Below are 21,491 nucleotides of genomic sequence, written 5' to 3'. Positions count from 1 at the left end.
TATCGAGTAGAAGAAAGCTAGACTATATAGTATATAATTGTGAATAATACAAAATCCTTCGCGCATATACGATCAATGTCGATCGATGAATCTTCTCAATAGCAACAAATAACGTAGAAAGAAAATCACAGGATTGGAATGAATATCATAACGAATAAATTAGAATCTCCTTTAAAGCCACTGTTCGATAATTAACATCTGCATTGGTAATTGCGTGACACTTCATTTTATTAAAAAGAAACGTGTAACGAACGTAGAAGCACACAAATATACAAGTCCTTGTTAATTTGAGCGAATTTCGCAATCAAAATCTCAGTAATCGCGTAATCGATGCTTGTTAAGGATATTGGAATAAATGAATACAAAGCGTTATACCGAGTCGTGTATCGAGTGAAATTTGCGATATCTACGATCTCGCCATTTATTATTGGAATATCATCTTACTATTCTATGGCGCTAGGACAATAATCGTTAATATTGTACCGTTATCGTCGAATTCGTATCACGACGTATGTAGTACACCCGTCATTGCCGCTCGGACAACTAGAATCGCACCGTAGTCCACCGTGATTCGAGTTTCCTGCGTCCTGATCGCAAGTTATCAACGCATGCAGGATGAAAGCACGCGAAATTAAACGCTTCATTAACAACACGCACGATCGCAACATCTTCTCTTTTTTATTTAACGAAAGCGCACGTTGATACGCGTGGAAAAAATCGATCGATCTAAACATTGAAACAGACAACAGGCAAAGCGTGAATAAAACGCATGCTTGCATCCTAACAACGAGTTTTTCTTGCGAGTTAATTCGTGTTTTTGATTGCTTGCGCGCAAGATCGAGTATTTCAGCGATCAAATAGAACATTTTTAAGATCGATAAATTCGCAAACCAGTTACTTCTTTCGTTCTAGATATATAGATTATTGTAACAATAAATGGATATTAATTAACGAGAATGCATCTTCTCTTTTTTCTTTACCTTTCATTATCTCTTTTTAGATGTTTCATTTGCAGCGCTGAAATGACTCTTTAAAGCACTCTCGGCCTGTCAGGTGAAACCTCAAGGTACTATTGTACTTTGCAACCTGTATGTCTCGTGTGATAATCACGATGCAATGTATCAAACAAATATCATTACTTTTTTATTCCGTTTCGTTTATTCCAATTACTCGGAAGAAGTCGAACTGAAGAGAAATATATCGTTTCAAAGGACAACTTAGACAGAAAGCGAGCGAGAGAGAGAGAAAGAGAGAGAGAGAGAGAAAGCAAGTTTCAATGGATCATCGCAATCGACAAGTTTCCTCGTATTTCACGTCAAGTCCGTTTCACGGAGGTCGAAGAAACGCGCAAGTATCGACCGTTTCGAACGTCTATAGTTGAAAACTCGCTTCTCTGTCAAAACTTTCGGAATGAAAATGAAATATTCGCGAGGTCCCAATGTCATGTTTATCACACAAGGCAGCGCGGGTTTAGCATCGCGACGATCATCGATCGTACACAACCACATTATGACGCCGGACATTCGTGAGTGATCGATCAACCTTCCGTTTTAACAACCACTTAAAATATGCAATAACAGCACGTCCGGTAGTGAGGTACGTTACAAAACTAGTACAAAACTAGCAGCTAGGTACAAAAATGTAATTAATCGTTAATAACGAAGGCCGCCCGGAAAACTGCCAGGGACCAATCTCGCGTTTTCCTTTCATCCTCGTCTCGTTCTCAGTTCGTCGTTATTTTTATCCGCGTTGCTTTTATCATAAGACGAGGAAAAGAAAAAAAAGAAAAAGAAAAAAAAATAGAGGAGAAAGAAATGAGAAAAAGAAGCAACGCTTCGATCTTCCTTCTTCAGATGCAGGTATTGTTACCTCTTTCTTTTTCTCTTCCTTTTGTTTTATCCAGTTTTGTATGTTTGATTTATTCCTTTCCTCCGCTCCGTTCTCGTTCCTTCCTTCTCTTTGAGCGACTTTAAAGTATTTAGAATCTCGTTATCGCTGAGGAATTTAATACTGCTCGGTTTGGCGGTTTCGCGGATGCACGCTAACGTGGGTGGCACGCCGGCTTTGATGGAACACCCAGCCCGGAAGCTGGTATTTCGACTGGTGTTCCCGTTTGATAAATGTTTCAAGCGACCATCGCTTTGCTCCTTCTCCTCTTGTGTGGCATTACGAAGTAATCAAATTCTGCTTTAGGGAGGCCGCGTCCTACTGTTGAAATCTTACGTTTCAGATAGCTGTTTGCTATTCACAATTGTTAAGAGGAACATTTGATAGACAAATGTTAAATACAGTCTATACTATGTCGAAATAATTATTTCAATGAAAAATATATTTTAATGAAACGGATTATTTCATTCGTTATTAAGATAACTTTGATTCGAAAGTTCATGTATTATCCTTTTTTTTTTAATAAGTGAATATTAGGAACACCATGTTTAAACCTTTTACGCTTAACTTCATCTTATACGTAATAGAAGAATAATAGAATTTTAAGTATATTAAAATTCACGAACATTTCGTAAATGAAATAACAGGCACGCTTAACATGATTATACGTTCAAATAAATATCACAAGCATTATCTCAGCTCAAATAGTCAATTCACGTTTAAATAACGCTTAAACGATTACATCGAACGTTCTTCCAAAAAGCAAAAGAACTTCACCGTCACAAAACCCATTTGAAAGCAGTTTGGAATTTACAAAATTCTTTTTACCGAATGAATCTCTGTCGACGCCATGAAGATGAATACGGCGGCCACTCGATGGAATTGCCTGATCGCGGAAGGAACATTCATCCGGGTCAGGTGGGCGCTCATCCCTGTGTCGGCGTGCACCCGAGACGTTGCATCGTAAAAGTTTAAAGCGTGTAACGATGGATCTGGACGAAAGAATCGTGGCATGCGCGATCTAATATGTACATACATACACGAAGAGACATTCGCAGCAAAATCATAACATTTTCTTCGTTCTTTTCTTCTTTCTTTTTTTTCATTTATGCGCCACGATCAACCCCGGCTAAAGAACTTGCGGAAACATTACACAGAAATAAAAACATCTCGCGAAACGAAACGAAAAGAAACGAAACATAGACAAAACTGTTGCGTTTTTGTTCAATCAATTTTATTGCAATTATTAACAATACGACGGGTGACGGTACCCTCTTTCACGATTACCTCCTTAACTCATTTACGAATCATCGTTAGAAAGGAATTAATCATTTAACTGCGTTAAATCAACACTATATCGTACCGCTTATTATTGCTTTGACTTCGCGAGTTATACAAAGCATTCGAATGAAGTGCGAACGAAGCGAGTTCGTTCGAAAAATACTTCGTTGTCGTGAACAGGTAAAAATTCGCAAGTGCTTTTGATCTTCAAACAGGGATGGACGTGTGTATCTTAGGATAATTCTTAATTAGGATTCATCGGTGTTCTTCGCAACAGATATACTTGGAAGAACGGTGAATATCGATACCGTGACTCATCGCACTGGTAAATAATTCGCATGACACGTTGCTCGTTCGTGGTAAACAATTAACGACGATACACGTCGCATAACAATCGTTAAAATTTGTCGAACAATCGTCGAACGATCAACGAGCCGGCAATTAACAAAGAGATTGGCGTCGCGTCGCTTTTTATCTTGTTGCATTTTAGCCGGGGTGCTGTTTTACATAGCTAAAGTTTCAACTATAACGTAGCCCAAAATTTGCTTTGATTCGATTCTATAGTTAAGACATCTTAACATCGTCGAACCGTACTCTCGTTATTTTCAATTCGTTTCAACGATAAATTTCTCATTCCATCGAATAATGGCCATAACTCCGTTTAATAATTCGATCAATGTGACGCATTAGCGATGGTAAATTATCGAAAGAACGTTTCGACGCTCCGCGCCTTAACATCTGCGTTTTCAGAGCACTTCCGGGCACCTTAACCCTTTAACTTATAGCTTGGTATATCAAAATGGCACGATAAATTACCGTCGCGCATCTAATGGTATTCGTAGCCCCGACCGGGGCGTCCGCTTACGTTTTATTTATTAGAAGAGCCTTATAGTTTAATAAAACACGAAGTCTAGAGTAAAAAATAGAGTAGAAGCTGAGACTTTCTAGACACCGATTTGCGTAGTGGATTTCTTCTTTAAAGGGTTAACGTTCACCATTCAAGAAATCTCAGGATCTTGCCCACTTGCTTGCGCGTGGGCATCGCTTTTTGGAGCGTAGCGGGAACAATATTTTGCTGTGCCTTTTTCTCTCTCTCTCTCTCTCTCTCTCTCTTTCTCTTTTTTCTTTAGTTTCGTTTCTCGTACTTGTTAAAATTCAGATAATTTTTAGGAAGTAGGTACGAAGCGTGTAATTCAATGCATAATCCTTCTTTCTTCGCTGTACGATCGGACGCGTAATAAAAACTTACTATTCAACCGATGCTATATCTGCTTCTGAGACCATTCTAAACCTTGAGAACATACATACATAGAAATCGATGAATAACGAATAGCCTGTAACTTTTAAGCGACGCTAATTAACTTTCGAGCGACACATCGTTCCTCGATCCAAGTGTTTCGAATTTTATTCCCTCTTTTTTCATGTATTCATCTTTTTCAACGATTAAATATCGCCACTGTAGACCAGCTAAAGAACATGCAATAACGAAATAACATACGACATTAAAAGCGCGGAACTTCTAGCTGCGTCAAATTACCCTCTTCGATATATACAATTTATTTCTGAATTCAATTTAAACCGTCGTAAGATATCCGCGATATTCTGCTTAACGAAACGGTTAATTACACGCAACTTTTCATCGCCAATTACGTATAACACGTACACTGTTGAGGCATAAATATCGCCATGACGGAAACGTCGCGGGAAGTTCCGTTATATAAAAGCCGCGGAGCCGTGAAACACATTCGTAACCGAGGTACTCAAACAGTGGCCATTATTCGCTATAGAAATGGCCAAGTTTATAAGCGAATCTCGCGTTTTATTAATAGCCGTTGCTTTCTCTCCACCCACGGGAAACGGTTTTCGCCAAGTTTTTGCCCGGTTGGATCGCGTTGCGTTTCATGTCGGCCGATTTCCCTTTGAGTAAGAAACAGGGGCGAGTTTTAAATTAGATTTTCGCAGCGGACGGCCCATGACGCGACGGTTTGACCGGAAAATGGAATAATGGCGATTTAACTTTAACACGATCCACGATCCGACAACTATATAACGACGTTGCTTCCTTCAACCCGTGTTCACGGCTCTTTCGCAGTTTCTTGTACTTCCATTCAATTAATCTCGCGCATTTATTGTTTCCGTCGGCGGCCAGAATTTCGTAACGCGCCGTCGGTGAAAGTTTGATTACCATTTTAATTGAAATTCGATCCCGTATGATGGAAACACGTCTCTGCTTGAGTTTCACGCTCGATAATCGAGTTTCCAACTCCGCAAGTCCTTCACTTTCAGAAGCAGATCTAGAATCGCGCTGTAAAACGAGTCACAATCCAGCGAATCGGATCTTCCCATTCGTTTTCTTCTCCAACAAGGAGGTTTGCCTTCCGCTAAAGGAGGAAACTCCTTCCGTTAAACTGCTAAAAATCACATACAAACGACACGATACGATCGTTTAAGAGATATCAGCTGTGACGTGTAATGTACCTGTGAAAAGTGAGCAAATAGAAGTTTCCAGTTTGTTCAAACCGAATGAAATATTAGAATGAAAAGAAGGTACTTGGAAATATTTCCTGCGACAATTCGGTCATAATTATGAAAATTACTTTAAATAAAAACGTTCGATTTCGATAGAATTACGTTCGTACAAAATTAAAACCACAGAAACTTCCAAGAGGATTTAATAACTAGGCGCAAGAGAAGAAAAAGTAAAACGTGTCAGCCCAAGTTTGATTAAAAACGAGAAAGAGAGAGTGGAAGGGAGGCCGATCGCGAGGCCGAGTAGAGGAGGAAGCGCGTTAAAAAAAGCGTATAACCGTCGCGATCGAAATCCCGTCCGCGAGTTTTCGTTTCACATGGGCGTTCTACGGGCGCGCAGATTGACGCGGCGTCGCATTCGTAGAGGCATCTCCGTTAATTGACCTAGTGTTCTCTTGTATTTTGTGTTCGCCTGCTTAATCATCTTCCCTTAGCATCCCCCTTCGATCGATTTTAGTTTCGTAATCGCGCAAAGTACTACGCGATCGCAAGCGACTCCTCGCTCGTTCTCGTGTTATACGTTTACACGTTATTTTATCGCGACTCGCTAAGGTAATTTTGTTTGAGCGTGATCTTACCACGTAGATATAGGCAACGATTAGTTTTCCGAGAACGCTCTCCTGAAACCACCGAGAGGAGAGGAACGCGCGAGAGAGGTCTCCGCGTTTCGTCGACTTTCGAGAGCGTTCTTCGAGAAGGAAAAAAGCAAAAAGTAGATAAACAGGGCGTCTCCGATTTAATTAATCCGGGCTGTAACGATCAGTGTCGAGCGAACCGTCGCCAAAACGAACAGGATGTCGTCCGTTGTGAATGTTCGATCGACGATTCGTTCACGGGGATCGTGTCCCTTTCGAGAATCTTGATCGCGCGACAAACGCGCCCCAGACTGAGCTTCGATTCTTTCTTTCGGCCTTACACCACGCTCGTTCCCACGTTTTGTCGATAACGTGGATTCTTTTAATAACAGACACGTACACGTCCTGTATATGTATGTATGTGTATATACGTATAATCGATTATATTTAAATCGAAATCGTATAGAAAAAGCAATACCCTAACAGTTTACGCGGTTTCTTTAAATAATTCGAATAAGTGTTTTGATGATGAAGCGACCACGTGTCTTGGTCAGACACGTTTCTTAACATCCTTTTCTCTAATCGTCTTAAGGTTCTTAATTACGCGCGGTTTGACGGTTTGGATCGAGACGAACTGATTTAACGGTAAAAGGTAATTCAGTTAGCAAAAATCTTAGTCTTCGAAGTTTCGGTTTATTATCGTGGCGCTTGATTGCTCGTTGATCTTACGGAGAGATTTACTTTATTGTACTTGGCCGATCAATCGTGTTCGGCTAGGAATAATAATTCGTCTCCTGTGGCGCGGAAAGAGAAACAGAAAGCAACGGTCTTAATCGAATCGCGTCCACGCGAAACGGAAAATAGATTGATCGGATAAATATCCAGAGACTCTAAGGGACGATCATTTGCAAAGAAAAAGTGACTGAAAAAGAAGTAATCTTCTTTCGAAGCAGAAAAGTTTGGCGCTTATCGAACAAGTTCGTTGGTGAAAAGTCATTTCTTTCTTACTAGTTCCCTGAAATTTATTCCGCATTTTGAGACGCGACCAGATTGATCGCGCGTCTTACTCGTTGGACGTCGTGGTAGCGCTTTTCGGAACAAAGAATCTCAGTCTCAGCCTTCGAAGGAGACTCCGAGAGAACGGTGGCGGATGCAAGAAACGACCTCGAATACCGAGAGATGAAAAGCGATGCTCTAAGAATGGGGCACGTGTTGTAGAACGTTGGCGCGCAAAAGGAAAGCGTTTCCCCTCTTGTTCTCGTAGGCGTTTGGCTTTTAATCGTCGTCGTCGAGGCCGAGCAGCTCCGGCGGAAGTCGTCTGTGCCGGCAGCACAACGTCAGACAGAGCACACGAGCCGCTAGTCGAAACTGCGGGCTCAGGGTACCAAGGACCACCGCTTTCCAGAAACTGTTCGTCACCCCCAACCACACTACTGCGAAATGGAGAAACGGCACCTGCAGCGTAAACATTAACATCTGTGAATTGCAAAAGTAATTTAAATATCGCGATACGGGTCTTCCTTGCAAGGCGAAAGTCTGCGTCGCGTTACATCGACAGCTTGCTATACGAGAACGAGAAAGAGCGCGCAATATTATTTAACGAACGCTGAGGAGAATTCTTCCTCTCGAAACGCACAAACTCAGAAACGCAATAATTGCTCCAGTAGAATTGTGTCGAATTTAAATAAAACAATAGAATCGATGTAACGTATGCATCATTAGCAACGAACGTGTTAATGAAATGTGAACTTTAATTAAAACCAAAAATACTATTTTCGCCTCCCTTTACAAGCAGAGAACAATGCAAAAAAACATACAGACTACGTAAAAAAAGACCAACATACATAAAAAGAAATCGATATAACGCGAAACCTTTATTCTAAAATCCTATATTTAAAGGCAAGCTATAACTCTCGAAACATCTAAAAGCGAGACGAAATTCACAATGTCTCGTATGAACACGTCGGGACTGACCTTTCCCCTATATTTCGCTGCATTCACACAGAAAGAGAGAGAGAGAGAGAGAGAAAGAGAGAGCGACATTTAAATTACCTGCGGCGGTCCGTTAACGACAGCGTATATCCGGAGACCGGCATACGGTGCCCAGGACACCCAAAAAGTCATCACCAGGACAAAGGACATGATATGACTCGGATTGCTCAAGTTTTCCGAGAGCGCGGTCGCGTACTCCTTGTCGTGAATCAGTACGCCGGATTTTAGTCGTCTCATCATCGTGAAGATGTAGCAATAGGTGTAGACGATGGTGATGACCGATGGGCCTAGCACGAGGATCGACAGTGTGATGGTGTAAGCAGCCATGTTGCCCCAATCGAGCATACAGATGAACGCCTCCCGGTCGAAAATCGGCTTTTGGAAACCTAGGAGGGGCGGACAGCACATCATCGCCACGCTGATCCACGTGAAGACCATCCAGCACTGGCATCGGGTTTTCGTCTGCACGGTCTCGTATCGCAATGGTTTCCTGTGAAACCGAATCGTTTTATTTAGTTAATACTCGTACGAATGGGAAACGTTTCAAGCTAAACTTCTGTACCTGAAAAGTTATGTTTTGAAAAGTTAAAACGTTTTAGTACGTTCCATTTGTGTTCATAAGTATCAGGATATCTGATGATCTCGCATAAACCGTCGTCCTAACTGAACCAAGTCCCAATTGAACCCAATAAGTAAATTGACCCAAGTTATTAGGCAAATGATTAATCGACTAAAATTATTTATTCATGCAGGGCGAAGGTTTAGAATACGGAGAGAAATCTGTCAAAGTTATTTGCAAGAGTGATAAGAATTATCAATAACGAATTAGTAATAATATCAACACGCACAATTCTACGATGTTTGAGATTTTATCGAGAAGATTTTCAACGTATTAAATAGGAAAGAGAAAGGTTTCGTGAAATTTGAATCTGGTTCGCGAATCCATGGAATCGAAAAATAACAAGTAAAATGAAAAATAATGTACTGATATATATTAATTAATAATAAGTTATAGTGCCATCGTCCAATTCATGATTTTTAATTAACTTTCAATCTATAATCGATGATATTTATATATTTGACAAACAACAACAGATTTTTATATTGCAAAGTTTCGAATAAAATAAAGTTTCTAATAACTATTTAGGTTTCGCCTACTTGTCGTAATAAGTATTCTAATACTTATGAACATGAGCGTAGATGGAAAAGTTAGAGGTTACAATTGAGTTTGTGATAGAGAAATAAAAGGTCGAGGATACGGAATTTGCGTTCCAACGAATAATGTAAGTGGACAATTATTATGTATGTACAACAGTAACTGGTGCAATGTAAGTTGTTGATCGAAGATGTAGGCGAAATGAATTAGAAAGGTTGTTGAAGGTTGTCTAGATTGTAGTTTACCTATAATCTTGACATCGGTTATCGCTCCATCTTAGGCCTATGTTACTGTGTTACGAATCTGTTAGGCTAATAAACGATGAAGGCTAATAAACTTGAATTTATATACTTTCAACTGTATATTTAAAGATACAAAACCTACCATCTAATTGCGTACTCAAGGTACGCAATGTATGTATTTATTTCTACACGTAGAGAAGATGTAAAAACTTTCATCGTTATATCCAGCTTTTTGAATGTCAGACGAACATTAAAAGTTAAAGTTATTTATCCGATATTCTTCTCAAATGCTACTCGTCGTTTTAAGGAATACTAGTAAAAAAAAAGAGAGAGAAAAGTTGCAAAGGTAAAACTTATTAAAAAATTCCATAATATTTCTAGATCTTACAGATTTCTAGATCTATTTAGATTTTATCAGTCGATACGGAAAGAAAATACTTTACGATTGAATTTTACGTACCTGATGGCCAAATACCGATCCACAGAAATCCACATGAAGGTGTAAACAGATACCGCCCAGAGAGTAACCTCCAAATAGCCAACGAGACGACACACGACGTCCCCATAGACCCATCGTCGTACCAACGCTGGATACACCGAGAGCGGAACCACCAGCAGACCACAAAGAAGGTCCGCCGAAGCGAGAGATAGCAAGTAGTAGTTTATCACCTCGGAGGGACCTATGCGGTGTGATTCTCATTTGTATTTACCTCGAGTGTGAATCACCAAACGGTCGGGTTTCACCGAATGTTACAGTTTTTATTGCTTTTTCGTTGTTCTGCGGCGACAGGGTCACCGGGACAGGCAATTAAAAGAAACCCACAGCGATAAAGAAACTACAAGTCATTGCAACACCGATTGCCAGGGTACTATTACGAAATAACGTACAAGATATATAAGATACTAGTACGATTAAATATCGCTGTTGTGTTATTTAATTGATTATATGCAAAAATTTCTTTTAAGCGCACGCAATAAAGCGTTCTAGTATTTTATCGGACAAGTAAAAAGTGGCCGCAGTTTTCATCTGATATATTAACGAATTAACGATTTTAGAAATATATAACGACTTTTTCATAGATGATTAAACTGGAAATATGTTTTAACAAAATGTTTACACAAGTCACTATCGTGATATTTGGTAGGCATGTTGTCTTTTTATGTAAAATTGCATAACAAGATGAATATCTAATATTCGTTGCAAATATCTTACTCCAACCATGCATTTACGACTCTTATACTTTTATATCCGTTATAACGAGACGCAATAAAGTGCACGCGTACCGAGCGAAAATTCAAAGTCGATTTTCTCGAAAACAAAGCCTCAAACGAAAAATTTTTATTCTATATTTTCGACTTCTTTTTTCGCGTAGAATCAGCCCCTTTCCGCTTGTACCGCCAGTTACCAATCACCCTGTATATAGTAATAACATAATTCAACGATATTTTTATGTTTCTTTAATTCAATTCATAAGACCATTTACGAAAAGAAAAAAAAGCCCGACGTAATCCCTTATTTTTAAATCTGTTAAAAATGTCTAAAATCTATCATTTTACAGATTACAGATTTGGTAGTTGCAGTGTTAATAAATGTGTAAAAATTCTAGTCTAGCAGTCTAGTTGAAACATGTTACAGCACTTACCACGGAAATTAAGGTAGGTGGCGATGATGAGGAGATTCGAGAAGATGATGGCGACACTGACCACGAAGATGAGGCCCGCCTGCATGAGAGCCTCCAGCGAGGGCTCCTCCATGCCGCCACCCTTTCGAGCTGCATCCCCCCACCCGCCCTTAGGTGCTGTTACCCGTCACCCCCCCGCCTTTGTCAACAGCCACTAAACAGCCAGGCGCTAGGCCTTCCTGGTAGCTTGTACCTGGTTTCACCTCCGCTTCCTGCCTTCCTTCTCCTTTCTTCGCCTCGAGACCTGCCCTGCCGCAGGCTGTCAAATCCTCCACCAGCAAATGACAAACTTTCGCCGAGATCTTTACACGAACGTACCTTCTCTAACGACCTCGTAACTTCGACGATCTTGATGGAGGATCGATATAGCTATATTGCTGCAAGCAGAGAGTAGAAATAGCTGACGCCTCGTTTTTAATTTACAGGAGTATCACTAGGTGCGATGGGAGAATGTTGATGACTGCGACGAGAACGATGACGATGTAATGTCGGTGAAGTGACCGATGCGTACGATCTGATAGGATGAACGACGAGCTGAATAACGAGGTACTCTGATTCGTGAGACCCGCGGGAGATTTATGAGAAATGCTGCCATATTCGACTTTTTGCGAGCTGAAGACACGCGATGATCTTCGTATCTTGTATTTAATAGCGCGATTCGATTAGATGTAAAATGGGTGAATCGAGCAAAAGAAGCGAGTTATCGCTCGTGCATCGGTGTTAATCAGACGCTCGAGGAAAAAGAAGGAGGAAGTGAATATTCGCCGAGTAGAAGTGGATACGATGGTATTTTTTTTTTTTTTTTTTTGAAGAAATACGGTTCAATGCAGTCAAATTGGAATCAGATATCGGGTTTGATAACGATCGAACGAATAAGCGCAACGTACATTGAAGCTAGTAACGTTCGATTGCTTTCAAGTATAACGTAACCAAGACATTCTGGCAATCGGTACAGTCACAAAGATGAAGAAAGATTTACCGATAATAAACGACGACGAAAATATCCTGCAATCTTCGATAAAACCTCATCCGTATTTCAATAATCCACTGATAAATTTTAATAAAGAAGTCCTTCTTCGCTAGAAGAACAATAAGAAACAGAAGAAGAAACGCTACGAGACATCACGCACTATTTTACATTCATAGTTAGCCATAACCGCAACCAGTAAGAATATTACATCCCTTCTCAACGTTATACATCCTTCGCAGTAACATCGTCATCGTTGTTGATATACGACGTCGCGTCGTTCCGAGTCGTTGCTCGACATTGTGTTTATACCGGAAAATTTCACTCCGGATCATCTTCTATACAGGCACACGAAGTCTCCATTTCTAAGCATAGGGTCGGCTTACATATTTGGGGGGCGGGGCGGTTTGATCGTATCCTGGAGGGTAGATTACTCGAATAACGGTCGCGCGGGGAAGGTAAAAAGAGGCGCAATCCCAACGTCGATAGTCGTTTCTTTTTCATACACATTCTTGCGAGGGCCACGTAAGCCAGGTGAAACTCGCATGGTCAGTACAAGCGTCCTCCCTCTTGCTATCGACCGCCATTCATAATTCAGCCGAGTCGATCCTGAATGGAGGGCTGTATTATGAAGCATCGTGTAGGCTCTGGCCACTATCGCCGAATTAAAGCGGAACATATTTTATTCGGGACGTTTCGTCGACTAAACGCCAACGACGCAAAACAAACCAACCGAGTCGAGCTAACGAAGGAATTGATCGTTGTTTCCAAGTAGGTGGAGATTCGAGGGTTCACTATTGTCTGGTAGTGTTTGTTTGAACGACGGAGAAGTTTTAATTTCGCTTTCGACTTGTCGTCGTGTGGCTTGTTTAACGTAGGAAGGAAGTTGGTTGTTTTGAAGAGCGTTTTCAGGGTACGTGTATGTCTGAACACTGTTGGCAGAAGTTTGGAAATGTATGTGTTGGTGCTTCTACCGTTGCTTTAATATAATTTATGAATTAGAAACTTATACGACGATTATTATAATTCATATTAAATTTCATACGTCATTTCAAAAAACAATCATCTTTTTGTAGATAAAAGATACAAAATTCTAAGACAGTTCGGAACATTATCATCGACGAAATATTCCACTGGCGTAAGATATAAATTCCTTAAAACGTTTTAATACAACTTATTCAACGATAGTTTATTATGAAAACTGAAAGATATCTTATCGTCGCTATATCACTGGATCTTCTTGACAGTAAGCAAAGTAAATTCAACTAATGCCACCCTAATCTCTATTTAAACAGCGTTCGAAGACGAATGTTACGTAGGATCATCCCCACAATCGGTGACCTCAAGATAAACGTCGTTAAATGACTCCCGATACCGCAAGCTTCACGGGATTCTCCAGATGCACCAGGTGTAACTAGCGTACGCTCGTCTCATCAAAACCACATTCTTGCACACACTATAGAAAATCACCATATCCGCAATTCTCAATTCAAAGATAAACGTCGCTAAACCAACATTTAGCCACGGATACTAACGCGACGATCATTAATCTCACCTCGTAAACCGTGAACGCATATAGATAGGAGACAGCGCAATCTCGAAAGCGCCTCCTTGACGAGACGATCAGTCCCTCGAGCATCGTCCTAGAATACGCGAAACGTTTCTCGACTAAGTCAATCAAATCGTCGTAAAGCTAAAGTTTCGTGTTGCATAATATGCCGTAAAGTTCGCGTTTATCATAGAAAGCGATTGTTTCGTAAAAATTTAGTCCTAAAAATAAATTAAAAATTAAAAGATATTTAACCTGTAACTGGTATAGTCATTTTATCACGTAGATAGAAATGTTTAGAAATTTATGGAAAATGTTATTATGGATTATAGGTACATTGATGATACATCGATGATCATTACAGTCGGGACGTTCGCACAGTCAACGTGTTAAATCACACACTGGTCAAGTGCAACAGCTCGCAAAACGAATTTTCCAAATTATCGCGAAAATTAAGACTCCTAGGGTGTTACAGATCCCAATTACGGGAATAGTTTCGAAGAATTTCTAAAGTTTAATTTTAAATTTAAATTTAAATTTCAAAATTTAATTTTAAATTTAAATTTAAATTTCACAATTTAATTTAAATTTAAATTTAAATTTCAAAATTTAATTTAAATTTAAATTTCAAGATTTAGTTTTAAATTTAAATTTCAAAATTTAATTTTAGATTTTCGATCGATCGCGATCGATACGTTCGAAAACGGAGAACAGTAGCTCGCGTGCTGTCAAGCAGAGCAATATGTTTTTCAGATAGGATAGTAAGAATCTGTTTAATTATGGAACGGAACGTTCAAAAGTGAACGTAAATAAAAATACAGTAAAGTATGTTCGCCTCTACAACTACGATATGCAACAATAAAAATAAGCGAAGCAAACAGTTCGTACTTTCAATGAAGGTGTTACAATAGATCCGCTTCAGGACGTTCTTCTCGTTCAGTTATCTCGCTTTCTATCAGATTAGCTTTCAACGGATACAGCTGATCTACAGTCAATCCTGAACATGAAAGCCATTCCTGTTTTTTGCAACGTCGGTATATTTGGAGACAATAATCGATAAAATACCAATACATTGTGGCCAACGATAATGAATGATCGTTTAGATCGCGACGAAATCGGGCGAGTATCTTTAACGAAGGTCCGAGGTAAGGAGAAATCTTCGTGTGCATCGATACGCGACATTCAACGACGGTCAAGTCAGTTACATAAAAATGCAGAGCTTAATGAAGCCCCGACCTCGTAGCGTTCGGATTTAGAAATTCGAGTCTGCTCTTTTCTACCATTTTCTCTGTTGCCATGTAACTGTCTTGTCGTTCGCGGTCTTCGACGGTACGTAACACGATCACGAAAGGCTCCTTGCTTCTTCTCTTATTTCCGTAGCACTTTCATAAAATAGTAAACTCGAATATGGATGAATAAAAATGAATAAATTTGAATTTTTCGTGTTATATATTAGATCGTGTCATTTTTCTGAACTTCTTTCATAAGACGATAGATACTATTGCAATTTCGCTTGCGTTCACGATATTTGAAATTATTCATTTCTTCTCTTCTTTCTACTCATCTTTCTTGAAATCGTAATTACGATTGTGGTTGTCTGGATGGGAAAAATTAATAAATTGGAAATGTTTGGATTGCGAATAACGTTTGCTTAACACTGCTTCTAGAATTAACATTCATCATGGCTCGCGTTTTGAAATTAACCGATAATAATATAGAAGAGTAATTAACGCGTGCAATTTAAGCCCCGAATAAAGAAAAGACTATTTCGAAAAATTTTATAGAAGGCACAATAGAGAAATATTGGAAAATATCAGACGATCTGGAATAACACGCGAATATTATACTTCGAAGAATGTACCTATAGATGATCTAAATTGGACAAAATAGGAATTGTAGAGTGACCGAGGAAAACGTTATTTCATAGCAGGTTTCGTTTTCGACGTATTTAAATTTGAAAACTCGTCGAGCACGCTTGTTACGAGGAACAGCGAAGCTTGTGTAGCGGAGAACAGTATTCTTTTAACCAAGAATGGTAAAGAAAGTGTACCCAATTAAGGGAGAAAATGGTTGGAACGTTTGTAAAGTGGCAAACTCGGTTCACGTTAACGGAAATTCTCGGCGCGTTTCCGAATTCCATAAATATGATGTTTGATACGCAAAATAGACGCAATATTTTTTAACAACTGGCGAAACGGTCGAGAAACGGGACAACTGGTTGGTTCTGTAGCAAGATTTTTAAAAACACACCTTGGCCGAGTGCACGTGCACTCGCCTGCATTTCAAAGTAAATCGAGTGGAAAACAACGTCCTGTATAGAACACGAAAGAAAACAATTATTCTGTCGTTTTAACTCCTTATGAAAAGTTGCCACGTGTTGTATCGCGCCAGTATTTTCGTTATTTGCTACACAGATGGCATAATTACGGAACACCGTTGTATTAATAATTAAAAATCCATTAGCCTGATTTTTTCCACATGCATTTATCAGCCAGATTGTATTATTATTTTTATGATTACGAAATCTTAGGGGAATTTTTGCTCTACGTCGATTACCAACGTCATTTTTCAAAGGCACCGTTATTTTTAGCTTGCTGATAGAGCTACAGTAGGTACACAAAAGTAAACTAAAAGAAGCAGGTACAAAGAATTCTTTACCTTCGCCGCTTTAGATTTTCAAGACTAACGAGAATCTCAATGTAAATGGCACAGAGGAGAAGACAAGCGACAGTCAGCAGACAACTTGTTAACTGGAAAGTTGCCATTTTCCTGAAGGAGACTTTGAACTGATAATAATAAATTTTGTTACGATATTTGTTGTCATCATCGGCAAAAAATAACCGAGTAAAGAATTATGTTATTTATACTTGAAATTTCGCTTCGATGAGTCTCTACAGAGGATTATACACAGAGAATATGACACTTTGAATGGATCGTGCAACAATATCAGCTTTTTGTCTCGTTCCAATATTTGTTACTACTACGGTGGTGCATCTAAAATGCATCTAAACAGAAAATTATTTTTCGCTTATACCGTAAAGAGAAAATCAACAATGAGCATTAAACGTATAAACGACAATTAATTTGCGATTTTGAATGGATCGTGCAATTTGAATTCGACACAGAAAGTTCGACATTCTTAATGTTCAACGTATCATCGTCTAACTCGAAACAGAACTCTACTTTTGGCCAATATTTAGTTTAACATCGCTGTATATAACGTAATTGCACTTAATATTTGCATCGATTATAACAAAATAACACCTACACCGTGTTCCACATGATTTTATCAGCCGCGCTTCGCACACAGAGAAGTCGATTGCAATTTTCCTTAATCACGTCGTAATTCGCGAACGGCGATTTTATTAAACCGATCAACCAGATAACAAGAAGCCGAGAAAATTACGTAGGGTTAATTTTCATTTATGAGGAGCAAGAATATCGATCAAATGGAAAGTGGTCTTTCACGAGGAAACATTTTTACTCCACACACACATATCGTTTGAATATGTGCACGTACTCCGAAAACTTCCCACCTTTTTAAATCACAAACGTAAAAATAAGAAAGGGAAAAAGCAAAATAATGATTTTTTGCACGTTCCTTTACCGAGGCTCGAAGATCGTAACTGCTCGAAAATTATGGCTCTATCATATTCTTCTGCAGTTTGAACGTTCAGGGGCGTAGAAATATTCAATGACTTTACGATAACCGGCAATTTGCAGAAAATGGAACGCAATCAATTCCCGCGGCGATTTTGATCAAGCTACACAAATCATTCCCGTGCACGCGCCGCCCGAAAGCGAATTAATCCACGTGGCTGACTTTATTAAACCTTTAAATCACGTTACGGCTCGGCTAGCGTCCCGCTTTCTGAATTTTACCCTATATAGCAAAAGTTATTACGCCCTCGGTGGGGCGGCTTTTATACAGTGCTTCAATTAATGAGAAAAGTTCCGGGCCCAAGGGGATCGTTCGTTCGTCGATATTCTTTATTCCCGTGAACGCATTTCAACCGGCGCATAAACGAGTGTGTGGCCCTGGTGAACGACAAGAATATCGGACGAACCGTTTCTCTTCCGTCGGAGGGTACGCGGAAAACGGAACGAAAATAGGAAGGTGGAGATAAAAAAAGAAAAGAAAGTTAGAACTAGGAACGAAGAAATGCGTACTGAACTAAACCTTTGCCTTAGAATATTTATAATATCTACTCTAACTTTAATTTCCCTTTAGATTGAAAATTAATAAATCGATAAATTATGCACGATAACTTATATGTGATACGATATTACGTATACTGCTATTTAAAAGTATTCATATACTTGCAAATAGTAACATTGAAATAGTAAATGTATATAGTAGTGTATACTAATACTAACATATATTATTGTTTTATCTGTCAGTAGGCGATTTAAATTTAGAGCCAGCCGATTCTACGAAAAGGTAGCAGATGCCATTTTTAATTATCAACCCAGCATTAATTTATATGGTTCAGTCAAATATAAATATCGTTAATACAAGTCCACTAAAGTGTTCGGCTACTTTTAAACTACGAGAGTAAAGAGTTGCGAGAAAGAGATATTATTTAACAATTAAGTCGTCCGTTCGCCGCGTGCTGATAACTTTATCGTTTCCATTTCAACCTCAAATATCACTGTAACGGATAGAGATAAGAAAAGGAAGATAGAAAATAAGCGATATACAAGGGGAAAGAAATTGTTTCGAGTGTTCTCCGAGATAGTGCCATCGAAGAATCGCCTAACCACGACACGGAAGTATACTTAGAATCCGCGTCAACGAAGATGACCCAATTTTTTCACCGATTTCTGGATTATTTAATCATCGTCGCGAGAACGTTTCAATCTCTTGAACGCGGTGCATCGACAATCGACGCGATACCGTTTTTCCTCAGCCAGCCGATTATTTAATTTCCAATTGAACGCTCGTTTGCGTCCGTTCGCCGCATTCGAGCAACGTCGTTTCGCGACATCAGCCTACCGGCGAAGAAGAAAACGAGCAGCAAAAAGGCGAATGAACGGAGAACGGGGTAAAAAGGGAGGAGGCGGAAGAAGCGGGAGGGGAAAAAGGGGAAGAAAGAAACGAGTCGGTGGCTTATTACCGGGGATATGCTCTTCAATTATCATCGGAGCAGGAACAAGCTCGACGCACGTTTGCGAGCGAACGTTCGGCTTCGTCGCGATGCTGGCTTCTCTCCGTGTAACCAGCGTCGTGTCATATCGCGGTGTAACCACGATATAACCACGGCACACGGTACATGGATACGTATATAACGAGAGGGATGGCCTGCCTTGTTTAGTTAACCGAATATTTGCCCAATGATGCGCATGTCGTGATAAGCTGACAGGAGCACACAGATAGGCCCGAGTCAACGTACATCGGACGTCGATGTACGTGTATCTATGTATTTTCCTCACTCTCCTCGCCTCGTGACATCAATTTTCGAACGGCCGGTGCGTGCGCGCGCGTTCGCCTCCGTGTACGTGTATACGTGCTGCACGAAGAGACGGGGACTGTGTGTGCGGGTGTACGTCAAAGAAAGCCGAACGTGGGCCACACTGTGAAAAGGGGAATGAAAGGGTTCAGTTAGAGGAAGTAGAGGAAGCGGAGGCAAAAAGAGATGGAAAAGAATAGAATAGAGAAGTAACGGAGGATGAACGAGTGTGCGACTGGGAGAATGAAAAAGAGAGAGAATGAAACGAAGCGAAAAGTGGGTGAGAAACGAGGATGATGGAGCAACAACAACGAGAAGGAACGTCAAAGGAGTGCGACGCATTGTGCTGGTGGATCTCCTTCTCGGAGATATCCATTCACGTTTGATTACAGATGAAAGAATGATTTCGTTATTCGATCGTTCTCTCTTCTTCTATCTATCGAATAACGATACGAAACCGGAGGAAGTTTCGAGGGTGAGGTGGTCTTAAATGCAAATGAGACTTAACCTTCTCCGAATTCCCGCCGTTCGACGCTAACTAGAGTCGCCTGGAGGCTTTTTTCGGAAAACGTCGCGCGACGAGACACGGCTCGCGAACCAACGACGTGCCGTTTGGTACAGAACATCGTGGTCGCGAGGCTGTCGCGCGCGCGACAGGCTGCCTCTGCTAGCGCACACACAGTGTGAACAGCCGGAGCGAAGAAGCGGCAGCACATGAATGAAGAGCGACGGAGAGGGAGAGTGAAAACGTAATATTCGGTCCACGCAGCATCCCTAATCATCGTGACTATGAAAACGGTAGAACGGTGATGCGTGACCTAATCAGTGCCATCTTTGCCTGAGATGTGTGCACTAATCGGCGGAACAGAACGTCGAACCACGTACCTCCTCGATTTCATCCTGATCTCGTGCACCAGCTCCGCCAGTGCCTCGGACGCCGCCAGTCTCCGGCTGGGTCTGCCCGTGCTCGCGCCACTTTTATCCCCCCGTTGTCGATGGGCGACAGAGGGACGACGTCGAGAGAGAGAGACAAAGAGGGAGAGACGATACGTATGTGTATGTGTGTGCGTGACTGAGACGCAAACAACGAGCAACAAAGAGACAGACAGGCAGAGACACAGAACCAGCGAGACAGCCGAGCGAGCGAGAGAGAAACTGAGCGACGGACACACACTGAAACGAAGGGATGTTCACTGTGGTAGAGAGACGTCCTCTCCTGTATACGGTACCCGTACGTCGGACGTCCGTCACGCCAGACGCATCTCTCTCTCCGGTTCGAGGGTCCTTCGACTACTTTCTTCAGAGACACGCTGTTCGTGATCTGCGAACGAGATCTCAGGTGAGACCAGCTCGAACGAAACGCGGCTGTCAGCACGTAGAGCGCACATTTGCGCTCGGCCGACCCGAGCTGGGCTTTACTACTACCGTCTGAGTCCGCTTCTTTCCCTCGGCCCGGGAGTTGAGGCGTCGATACCACGACGACGCTTGCGCGCCACCCCCGATCCACCCTTTCCCACCCGGGCATTTTCACAGCGCATTGGCTCGGAGCCTGCCGGCGCGACGCTACGGCGCCCTGCACGAACGACGTCGTTTCTCCTCGCACGTCGTCCCCGTAACACCCGAAAATCCAGTCGATTTTTGGCAAATTCTCGCACCTCGCCTACACCCTTCGCCAATTTCCTGTTATTATCCGTGCTTCTGTTTTCTCTTTCCCCGATTATCGCCACTATTCGTCCGTTCGTCGGTTCTCAACGCGCTCGACACGTGCTCCGTGTGGCGATGTCGGTCAACGGGGCCGTTTCGTCATTCCACGCCGAAGCGGGAGGCTGCCCGCCTTCGACGCTTTCAATCGCGACACAGCTTCGTGTCGCAGCTGCGTCACACGTTTCTACTTGCTTGCTTGCTCGCTTGCTCTTGTTTTTCGTTGGACCACGATGGAAACGATGTCGATGATCGTTCAGTCGCTATAAACGCCGGATGTTTTCGAAGATATTTTCGCAGATATTTTCCAAGATACTTTCCAAGATATTTTCGGGGATATGGGGAGACTCGTACAGAATAGAGCGAGAGAAGGCGAAGAAAGATTGATCGCGACTGCGGAAAGTCGAGAGTGTCATCGGAAATTGATCGATCGTACGAAAAATTTTACGTCGCTTCAGAGAGAGAGTACTTGGACCAAGT

At 41.1% G+C, this 21,491-nt stretch overlaps 1 protein-coding gene across 1 annotated transcript; it reads right to left on the bottom strand.

The window, feature by feature from the left end:
• Window positions 1-372: 372 nt before the first annotated feature.
• Window positions 373-20,783, bottom strand: LOC122568177 (beta-2 adrenergic receptor). Its single transcript, XM_043727593.1, has 5 exons — window positions 20,196-20,783; window positions 11,306-11,721; window positions 10,123-10,342; window positions 8,325-8,754; window positions 373-7,727 (listed from the first exon to the last, which is right to left on the bottom strand). The coding sequence occupies exons 2-5, from the start codon at window positions 11,415-11,417 to the stop codon at window positions 7,548-7,550; spliced, it is 942 nt and encodes a 313-aa protein (XP_043583528.1). The 5' UTR covers window positions 11,418-11,721; window positions 20,196-20,783; the 3' UTR covers window positions 373-7,547.
• Between the last annotated feature and the right edge of the window lie 708 nt (window positions 20,784-21,491).

This window comes from Bombus pyrosoma, linkage group LG6, assembly GCF_014825855.1.
Source record: "Bombus pyrosoma isolate SC7728 linkage group LG6, ASM1482585v1, whole genome shotgun sequence".
NCBI lineage: Eukaryota > Metazoa > Arthropoda > Insecta > Hymenoptera > Apidae > Bombus > Bombus pyrosoma.
This window is presented reverse-complemented; position numbering and strand designations above follow the sequence as displayed.